The 11548-nt window shown below is 36.8% G+C and overlaps 1 protein-coding gene across 2 annotated transcripts in view; it reads left to right on the forward strand.

The window, feature by feature from the left end:
• Positions 1-11021, forward strand: part of grin2aa (glutamate receptor, ionotropic, N-methyl D-aspartate 2A, a) — a 233492-nt gene extending 222471 nt beyond the window's left edge. The window contains exons 14-15 of one of the 2 annotated variants that reach the window (XM_038271938.1): positions 2354-2592; positions 4652-6613. In XM_038271938.1, coding sequence (XP_038127866.1) covers positions 2354-2592; positions 4652-6613 — 2201 coding nt within the window. Of the gene's footprint in view, positions 1-2353; positions 2593-4651 lie in introns of both variants that reach the window. The other variant, XM_038271936.1, reaches the window with a different exon arrangement.
• Positions 11022-11548: the final 527 nt, after the last annotated feature.

The following is an 11548-nucleotide window of genomic DNA, read 5'->3' on the forward strand; positions in this document are numbered from 1 at the left end:
TAAAAATGTATCCCTTTGCTACATCATTCAGTGTATTCATAAATATTAAGTATCTGCAGAAAGACAAATGATCTTCAGTTGAAGGAAAGCAGTAATGATGTGTTAGTAAATCTGTACTCAGAGATATGTAGCTGAGAACCACCATGATATTTGTCTTTTCCCACTAGCAGCTTTAGTTATCTGTCCCTGAATGACACAGATTGGATTAGCTACACGCCAAATGTCACAGAGAAAGCAAGAGTGGGAGGGAAGACAGAAGGGATGGTACACAGAGTAGGGAATGAGAAAAGATAAGGTCTATGTTGCTTTTCTTACTTTCTTTTCTTAACAAAGAAACCACAGACTCTGATCAGTCTGAAATTAAACAAAGCCTTTAGGTGTGGAAACATATTTTTAGATCAGTTTTCTAGCTGTTGTCTAGATTTCTGTCTGGGAACACTGATGGCTACAAAGACCACAAATAATATACATCTCCAAATTGTGTATTTTTTTGAAGGTTGTGAGGATTCCTAAAATTTGGGTACAATTTGTGATGCACAATAATAATTACAAAGTACGATGATAAAGGTAAATCAGAAAATACGGCTTAGTTTTTACAAATATTTCCACAAATTCAGAATTACTAACCATAATCTATTAAAACAGGACCAACATTTGAGACCAGGGATCAGTTAAGAATATGCAGAAATCAACTAAGATGGCAGAGACAATTAAATGTTATTTTCTTACATTTTTTTTTTACATTTTATTGTGCTTTTAAATAAGATATTGGATAAAGAACCCCCACCTTGGTTTAAACCTAGCAGTTATCTATGCATATTTTTTTTGCCATATATTGTCTTTGTAAGTAACAGAAGTAATCCCCCATTTATTGTCACCGGAGCTATACAAAGGTATACGTTTCAAACTGAATGTTGACTGTAGACTAGCTGGCATACTGGCCGAGGAACTTGAATATTAACATCAGCTGCTAATAGTAAGGAGATTGCTTCTGAAAAAAAAACATGCCACCCAGTGGTGGGTTTGACCATGGCTCATACTATACTGGTAAGAAGGCTAGAATACGGTCACTTACAACAGACTGGTGAAAAAGCTCATGGTGGAAGATGCGGTTTATGGGTATTTATAACTATGTCATCCTATTTAAAATTTAGCTGAAACACAACTTATGTAAACCTTGCTTTATGAAATAAGGTCTAACCTTTTATACATCGCCTAAATCTGAAATGCTTACATCTAATTTCGAGGTGAATAAGTGATTTAACCTGTGTGGTAATTAGATAATATTTTAGTGCAACAGTTTGAGAAGTTAATAAAAAGATACTACAGTTCATTATATTTTTATCCCGCTTTGTAATCCATGGTGGAATAATGGGCAGCTTTGCACATGTGTTGTATATTTTCAAAGGGAAAGGTATCGTCTCTATTTCTTTGCTCTGACTGCATGTGGGACTTTCATGATGAGGCAGCTGCCTGTGCTTGTGAGACAGCTTTCAGGGAATAAGGAACAGGACTCAGGGCAGCTCTTTCCGTGACTGTGAGACAGCACGCAGGGAGTCAAGGAGAGACTCAGCAGTTCTACTGCAACAGTATCAGTAGAATTCAGAAGTTCCCATTCCTACCCCCAAGGTGAGGGGTTGGGTCTGCATGGTAGCATGCAAAAGGGTCTCTTACTGGATTATTCTATGGGTTTAGTAGAGCTCACACTACGGCTAGCAAATAAAAGCTTGATAAGACCTACCTGATATAACCAAGATATATCACAACCTGCAGCAAGATATATTGTAAGTAATTTTCGGCCACATTCCACCTTACAATCCCAACCCCCAAATCTAAAATTTACTTCATGTTTTACTCTCTATAATTTATCAGTTTACAGTGATTCATTTTCAATTATAGTATCCATGATCTGTTTAACTGCTGGCTCAAGTATTTGTACAGGTCTCAGATTTTTCATATGAATTTTTTTTGCAGGATAACCTTACTGGTGATGTTTAGACCTCTTTACATACCACCACCCACCCCGTTTATGATGCTAAAAAGCTGTTTAAAGTCCTGATGATGTTTGCTCCTCCACAGGAAGGCTGAAACTGATGATGTAGGCGCAGAAGCCTATAGGAAAAACCTGCAGATTGTAAGGAAAAATCTTTGTGCAGATTTGATGCCAGTGTTCATATTTTTGTGGTAAGGCGGTGGGGAAAGGAGCAGTGAAAAACCTTTTTGCCAAGTACTAAAAACGCAGTTGTGCCGGAATGAGTTCCTTTATGGTTGTCTAAATCCTGTGATGTTTGAATGATCTAGCGAACTTTTGGAAGCCATAGGATGGTTTTACTTCAATGCATTTGTTTTTTAGGTGAAATGGAAGAACTAGAAGCCCAGTGGCTGACAGGAATTTGTCACAATGAGAAGAACGAGGTCATGTCAAGCCAGCTTGATGTAGACAACATGGCGGGGGTCTTCTACATGCTGGCCACCGCAATGGGGCTCTCACTCATCACATTTGTCTCGGAGCATCTCTTCTACTGGAGGTTGAGATACTGCTTCACCGGAGTCTGCTCTGGCACACCAGGGCTTCTGTTCTCCATCAGCAGGGTAAGGATTCTGTATACATGGTGTTTAATATCATGTAAAAATAGTGAATTTCAAAAAATGGTGCAAGAGTTGTCTTAATGATCACAGAACAAGATAAAATGAAACATTCCAGATGTGTCGTAGGCTAATGCTGCAGTGTTTAGGTCAAATACTCCTGTCTTATTTTTCTCCCACAGAAAAAGAACAGCAAAACTAAGATATTAACTTAAAAAGAGAAAAAGAAGGGAGGGTTTTGCAGAAGATGCAAGGATGGGGAAGGAGGCGGGAGGGGGAATCACGAGGCAGCCCTGACTATCGACAAAAATAGACCCTAATTGTGGCTTGTTTTTTTGGATGAAACCACAGCAACCCACATTTAATCAATCTATCCTATTTTCTCCTAAAAGGTCAGCATTTTTCCTCATTGTGTGCGAGAACAGAAGACATGCACATGCATCTCTAAAAGCACTGCAGTGTCTTTATGTTGTGTTTACAGCAGTGTTAATCTAGATGGGAATAATAACAGTATTATATAATAAAAAGAGATCAAACTTTAAGGAAAGATAAATAGATATTTGTAAAGTAGTTGTTTTTTCCTAACCTTTTAGAGGATTGTTTAGATTATAATCTACTACAGTATGTTTGGCCTGTATTGTACAAATAGGCTTGGAAAAAAAAACATTAGGAAGCACAACACTCCTAAAGTTTTGAAAAGTAGTATTTCTAGTGTGTGACGGTGAAAAATAGACACATTGTTCATTTTTTTATATACAAAGGTTCCTCTTGCATACAGCCTAATTCCCTTTAACCACAAAGGTCAAAGGAAAGTATATTAACTATTACTCAGAACGTGGTGTTTATTTTGTCTGGATTAGCCAGTACTGGAGTACATCTAAGGCAGATCAAGGATATAAAATATAAAAACAATTTAAATTTAAAGATTATTGTGGAATAAGTGAAAGAACAGTTAATGGTGTAAATGGATTATTAGTATATTTTCATCTCTGAAATTCAGCAGTTTTGTAAAAACAAAAGATGTAACAATAAGTGTGTCATGGGTAATATCACATACTATTGATGTTTTTAAGCTATTTTGTTTGATTACAATCAAACTTTTTGTAATTTGCTAATTTGGAGTCATAACAGCAGTATAAAAGAAAAGAGTTAAATACCTGCTGTTGTCAGTAAGATGTTTTAGTTTGGATTACCTGTAGCACTAAATGCTTACATATAAGCACACAAAGTTGAACTTCTTAATAGGTAAAGAGTCATAAACATGTATTTTTCATTTTGAAAGATCAAATTTGAAAATAAATATGACATGATTAATTAGTTTTATTTTTTCATGTTTCTTTAAACTGGATGACATTGCTTCATAATTGTATCAAATGCACAAAATTATTCAGATGTTAAATATAATATTGATGATTTAACATTGTGTGTTCGGCACAATGAGTTTGCACAATTTTATTTATCTAACATGCTTACTTCACCTTTAATTATGTTTTATTTGGTTAGTGGTATCATACCGTATGAGCTAAATTATGGGACACTTACTGCTAGCATGCTAGATTCCTCATAAACACAACATGCTCATCTTACACCAATTAAATTGTTTGAAGAGTTTAGTTGTTGTGATATGTATACTGTGTGCATTTAAGACTTCTGTTCTTTTGCAAATGTATCACTACAGACCAGGGAGATCTAAATGTATTGCTAAACTAGAAATATGTAATAAGGGATTTCATTTTTCACCAGTGTTTTTTCAGGAGTACACTCTAAAGACGAGATGGTGAAAACCTTTTCTAAAGAAAATTATAATGTTTCAACTATTCACTGAAGTGAAATTGTTTTTTGTGAGAACAGCCGATTCCCATTTAAAACGTTATTAGACAATGCTGTTATTCTATATATTCTTGCAATTCTGCCAATCTATTAGTCTAATGATGTTGTATATACCTTTCAGTATTTTGGAAGATTAGATCAATTTAAAATATAAAGTATGTTGGTCCTTTTATATCCTTTTTTCATTTTTCATTATTTATTACCTTCTTTGTTTATTAATGTGTTTTTCATACAGGGAATCTGGAGCTGCATCCATGGAGTACACATCGATATGAAGAAAAAGACAGACCTTGACTTCAGCCCCCAGGACAAAATGCTTAAGCTCATTAAGTCTGCAAAACAGATGACCAACATGTCTAACCTCAGTGGCTCCCACATGAACTCGCCTAAACGAGAATTCATGCACTCAGCTGGTCCTATGATCATGGACATGATGGCAGAGAAAGGCAACTTCATTTATGCTGACAACAGAAGCTATGCTCCCAAAGATATGATCTATGGGGACACTGGTGACCTTCAGTCTTATCTTGCAAATCGCCACAAAGACCACCTCAATAATTACATCTTTCAGGGTGGGCAGCATCCCCTGACTCTGAATGATGCAAATCCAAATACTGTAGAGGTAGCTGTGAGTGCTGACACCGTCCAAACAAATGCCAAACCTCAGCGAACATTGTGGAAAAAGTCAACTGACACATTGCGTTCCATGCCACCGGGACCATCTCCAATGCCTGACATGCTAATGCCAGATCCACGAATATCTATGAAGACACAGCGCTACCTCCCAGAAGACACTGCCCATTCTGACATCTCAGACTGTTCAAGCAGGGGAGCAACCTACAAGGACCCAGAAAACAACAAGCATCTGAAACCCAAGGACAACTTAAAAAAAAGATCCGTGACGTCAAAATACCCTAGGGATTGCAGTGAGGTGGAGCTGTCCTACTTAAAGACTAAGCAGGTCAGCAGTGGAACCAACCAAAGTGGGAGAGGAGGGGGAGAGAAAATCTACACAATTGATTCAGACAGAGAGATGAGCCTCCATTCAGACTCTGTTCGCTACCGTGAAAGCCATGGTCTTGCAGCAGATGATTTGGATTACCCTGAAATATATTCGGACCACAGTGATAACTTCAGAAAGTGTGAGCAGCCAATCATTCATCTGAACTCCTCACCTATGCATCACACGGACTCAGACCTTCTCCCAGACTCAGCTTACTCTAAATCTTACAGCCTAAAAGAGAAAAATCTTTCCCTTTCCCCTCACGAATCTATTGATCGCTACAAACAGACACACTGCCGTTCTTGCTTGTCCAAAGTACCTGCTAGCTACCCACAAGGAGGGTCATATGTCTCGGCAGCATCTGCTACAGCATCTGGAACAAGATCTCCATACAATCGTTGTGATGCATGCCTTCACACAGCTAACTTGTATGACATTAGTGAGGACCAGCTACTTGGTGATCCCTTGCTTAGCCCCACCCTTCATCACCAAGAGCAGCAGCAGCCAGATGAAATGTTTGGCCTGTATTGGCCCCAGACAGATGGGCCACATGTCCAAAAAAGAAACCGCTTGAGGCTAAGTCGTCAGCACTCATTTGATAACATCATGCTTGAAAAGCCCAAGGATGCAGACCCGGGCCGACCAGCACGCAGCGTCAGCCTGAAAGAAAAAGATCGATTCTTGGACTCTGCATCTGACTCCCAGTATGCCAATCTATTCGGGATGCGCCCTTACTCTGGCAGACTCTTTAGCAGTGGGTCTAAACCAATGCTGTTTAACAATAACCTTGAGGAAAGTAAGAGGAGCAAATCCCTCTACCCAACCCATGGCTCTGAAAACCCTTTCCTCAGTCACTCACTGAGGGATGACACCAGCAGCAGACTGGTCCATGGGCGTAGTTCCTCTGACATTTACAAACAGCTGGCAGTAGGTTCTCCTGCATTGGCACTAGGATCAGCTCCTATCAAAACACGCAATGATGCGAACAATCTTCGTTCTTCCATTAAATCCACTTCTTCATACTGCTCAAGGGATGGACGGATAACTAATGACATGTATAATAAAGAGCATGTGATGCCTTACTCAGACAATAAGACTAGTGCATACCCAGCCTCAAGGGGTGTCCTAAACTCAGCCCAGTTCAGCAATAGGCGGGTGTATAAGAAAATTCCCAGTCTGGAATCAGATGTTTAGTAGATAGAAGAAATGTTTTCTCTCCCTCTAAGTCCTCTTTGGATTTGTATTATAATTTATCAACTATGTTATCCACTAAGGGATGTCATAGCAACTTGACCATTTTTCTTCTCTTTTACATTCTAATCAAAAAAGGAACTTCTGGCCCACTTGGGACTACTTGTATTGTTATTAATCTATTTCCGCCATATTTGTCCATTCTCTCATGTACCAATCAGTTTTTGTCCAGCACTATTCTTTAAAGTTAAAAACAGGAGGAAGTAAACAAAAATAATGCTATTTATAGAACTGACATATTAAGGATTCTTTACTGAAGAAAAGCTGTTTTAGTATTATAAGAAAAGTTTGTTGATATGTGCTAAAAATGTACAGCCATTGGTTTTGGCAGTAATCTTTGAAGATTGATTAGGAAAAAGTGATAAAGGAGCTAATGCATTTAATGTTATCCTTTTCACATTTTTTCACTTCCACCTTCACTGATGAAACTCACTATGTAAGCATTTTGGAAGAACAGGGGTGTCAAAGTGAGATAATCTAACAGTGTGCTGCTTGTTAGGCTTACAAAATGTACTGCAATGACACCTGACAATGAAGGTGAGGACAAAAAGGGTGAGAAAATAAGTAGAAAAACTGGAACAACTCGCAATTTCCGGTAGTTAGTGATTGCAGGTTTAGTTAGACTGGTTTTCTATTTTAAAAATCATGTCAACAACAGTACGGTGATGAAAAGATGAGAACAATGGAGGTGCTATCAGTGAATACTGTTTACAAAGAAAATGACTTTCGTAAAGAACAGACAACAAGGGACAGTTGAGGGGATTTCATTTCTGGCACTGCACATATAAAATAATTAAAAAGTCTTACTTTTTTATTCTATTCAGCTATGATATTTAAAAATCTATGTAGAATTTTAGTGTTTGCTTATTTGGTAGCACAATAGCAATTAGTTTGAAAATAAACTCTCCCACATTTGTATTTTAAAAAAGGCATAGCTTCCTAATAAAAAAAAATCATCAGGAGTATTAGGTTATTTTGCATGTGTTTATTTTTTTGTCCTTGAAGAGAAGAAAAAATGCTCACAAATAGACATATTTATCATGTTTCTGAAAAAGGAAAGGCTAGAGATGGATGGATTGCTATTTTACAACATAAACTTAGATCTCTGACCTTAACACATAGTTAACCTGTAACAATAATGTTGGAAGGGAATAAAGATAATATAATGGAGGGAAAAGATAAAAACTGTGCCCACCTTCACCTCATCCAGGCTGAGGTCAAATTTTGTTTTTGACATCTCTGCCACTGAAAAACAGGGTATTTAGCTTGAAAAAAGAAAAACATAACTGATATCTTCCTTTCCCCTTCATATATATCTTACTTTTTTTTAAATAAAGTTACATCTATTCTCATTTATTCTCTCTTAATTAGGATTTACAGTATCAGTATTTAAAGGGCATATATAATCATTTTTATAACCTTTCTGTTTTTACTTTATTTGTTTCAGCTTTGTAGCTCATTATAATTACAGTCATTCCCATAATCATAATTTAAACAATATAAGGCTAAAATAAAAAGGGTTAATTTTTCTGGTGAGGAGAAATATTTACTTTCTGCAAAGTTCATTTGGAGAGTTTAGTTATAGGTGGTTTAGCTCTAACCAAAAATGTTGATCTGTTCACCGGCATGATTCTTATTAGTGGATACAGTTTTTATTTTTTATTTTTGTCTTCCTATTGCTTCTTTTCCAAGATATAGGTAGTCTGTATTTTACTCTGTAGGTTTTAAATACACAACACAAAAGCATTGTTCAAATCACTTCTTTGAGAGCTCTGTCTGTTAGACTACTCAAACTCATTAAGTCTGTTTTAAAGTACTTTCTTTACATCAATATTAGTATGTTTTTATCCCAAAGTGTCATTCAAGCTAATGCTGCACGGGTGGTGAATTGTAAGGAGGTTTACATATTGATAAACAAATAGACAGAAGCTAAAGTCAAGCATTAATGTATTAACTTGCCTCAGTAAGGAAAACAATTAATTGTAGATTTAATAAAGCAGTTAGGATAAGCAATTAAGTTAACTAAGAATTGGTGTTAATTTAATATAATCTGTCAACATCAACAGATGTGTTGTACGGATATCGGACTCATAAAAAGTCCTATATCCGCTGCAAAAGTGATTAATCTTGGTTTTGTTTCATAATTTTCAGCAAAGAATGTTTACAAAGAGGGGCACAATCTCATGAGCAGGAAAATTGCTTGCTCCATATTTTTTATTTGTGGCCAATAGGTGCAAACCCTGGACAGGTGGTCAGACCATCACAGTGAAACTCAGAGACACTCATGACATAAACCATGCAGTCAAATACTCATACCTGAAAAAAATTAAGAGAAAGAAATTAACCTAGGCATGTCCAATGTTGGTTGTGGGGGGCCCCTGTCCTGCAAGTTTTAGAAGTTTCCCTGCTTTCAGCACAGTTGACTGCTGATTAACAAGATTTGACATCAGAATCAGCTGTGCTGAAGCCAGGGTCAGAACTACAGTAAATGGGGGTCCTGGGATAGCCATGGCCATTATTAACTAATCATTGGCCACCCCTGTGGCCTCCCCACCATGCCCCTACTAGGAGATTTCATTAAGAAGCAGTTCTTCTCCAAAACAAAGGGTGGCAGCAGTGATACTCTTAAGTGGAAAGTTCTCAAAGATTTTTAATTGTTAATTAACGTATGTTCTTTTCAGAACTTTGCTCTATGTGGTAGAGCAAAAAGTAGTGTGTCTGTGCAAGTCATCTAGGAGTTTTCTATGAAAGTAGAGATAAATAGAGAGGAATTAATTTAAAGCCGAGCACATCGAAAATCCCTTAATAACCAATCTTAGACATACCTGAGTGAACGAAATATTTATGTTTTGGGACTGAAGAAGACAGAGTATCCAGAGGGAACCCATGCGAGCATGCTAAGTTATATTTTATAAAATAATATAGAATTATAGCTTAAAAATATGATTATACTTGCCCTTTAAAGACTGTAGTTTTAAAGAAGATTGTTCTCAAATTGTGGGCTCTTTATCCATTGTAGACTCTCGGTAGAGGGGACCTGAGGGAAAAGATTTCTTGAGATGGATTCCTTGTTTTCCTTTCCAGCATTGTTTGGGTGGGGTGTGGGCCAGGGTTGTTGGAGCTAAAATGAATCCAACATTATATACTCATCCATCACATATCCCTCTCTGGGGATTAAGTAGCCATGCATGCTAGATCTTGGGCACGTTTGAAATGATAATCAATTATTTTTTAGAATATTTTCTTTGCTTTTGTTTTGAGGGGGCCGGGGGCATTAATCTGATTATTTGTTTATTGATATATTTTGATATTTGCTGAAAAATATGTATGTGCATATAGTTTTCTTTTCACTTGTGCCAAATGTTTTGTAGCAAAAAAAAAAAAAAAACTGTAAAAATTGCACACTTAAAAAAAACGTCTTATCTTTGTTCAATTATTTGCTTAATTGATTGGATCCACTAAGCCAAATTGTATCTAAATGAAAATACCTCAGGATGATTCTGTGCATTTTGGAGGAGTAGTAGCAACAGAGCAAAATGTGCCACAGGTTTTTGTAAAAAAAAAAGAAAAAAAAAAAAAACACATATATATATATGAGGAATAAAAAGTTAAAATATGCTACAATTTATTGTGGCCACAACACAGATTTCAACTTTTTTCCTGTTTACTATACAAGTCCAAAGTCTTCCAGTGTCGCTCTATGTTGGAGCCCATGCAATTAGAGAGAAGGAAAGAAGAGGAGGGTAAGAAAGGAATTGAGGAAGGGGTTTAAGAGGTTCTTGGCTCTACCTTTTTTTGCCAAACACTGCACCATTCACAGAATTAATTCTGAAAAGCTACCCCTATACGGTATAAAGGAGTTGTCCCTCCTCTCTACTTGACTGCATTTGCCACTGTGTTTCAACAAAAGCTCCATCCTTGCTACTTTTTAATGATATCTGTCATAACACTGTTTGTGAGATACTATGGTGAACCTCTCATTTTCCAAATACGCCTCCCTTATGTTAACTTAAACCCTTTTTTTCCAGTTTTTTTTTTTTTTTTTTTGCATTTACATGCACATTCATTATGGTTATAATCATATTTATCTCCACATGCTGCCTGTGTGAGCTGTCAAGTGAACAATATGCACATTGAAAATATCAACAAGGCAGCATTTTGTTTCATGAATTCACAACAGTTCTTTCAATTTGTTCAACTTTTACACAACCATCATGTAAACAGATGCTGACTTTTGTTAAAACATGCACCCAAAAACCCACCCTTGTGATGACAACTCTGCTCTTTTTAAATGGCAAAAATGTATTTTAATTACATTTAATTATAAAAAATGAGGTGATAGCATGCAACCCCAGATGTAATAAGTTTGTTTTCGTTTGTTCTTTTTTTGTTCATTTTGTTTATGATGTTATGATCACTAATATGTTGTAACCAGATGTGAGTATATACATATTGAGAGAAAAAATATATATCTGTGTTTAACACAATGAAAATGCTGCTGTTTTGAGGGAGAAGGCAAATAACTGACCCCCCCTCCTTTTGTTGACTTATGCTGGTGGACTGGTTGTTATCAATCCATGTTTTGTCCAGTGTTGTAGCAGGTTGCATTGGGAAGGGTTAGGGGTGGGGGTCAGACTTTGCTTGGGGTGGAGGGACATCCTCCCTTTTCCTCTGATGGCAGGTGAAAAATACTGTATCACCAGCTCTGCTTCTCTCTTACATCTCCTTCATGTGTGTCAGGACTTCAACTCTAAAGAAGATGAAGAAGGGAAAAAAAACCTACGGTCAGCTTTGAGTCTGCTATCCCTCCAAAGATACAAGACCTCATTCTTTATTGTTTGCTGTAATAAATTAGCTTTTTTCTAAAAAAAAAATAAA

This window comes from Cyprinodon tularosa, unplaced genomic scaffold, assembly GCF_016077235.1.
Source record: "Cyprinodon tularosa strain WSP-4 unplaced genomic scaffold, ASM1607723v1 ctg811, whole genome shotgun sequence".
In the NCBI taxonomy this organism is placed as follows: Eukaryota; Metazoa; Chordata; class Actinopteri; order Cyprinodontiformes; family Cyprinodontidae; genus Cyprinodon; species Cyprinodon tularosa.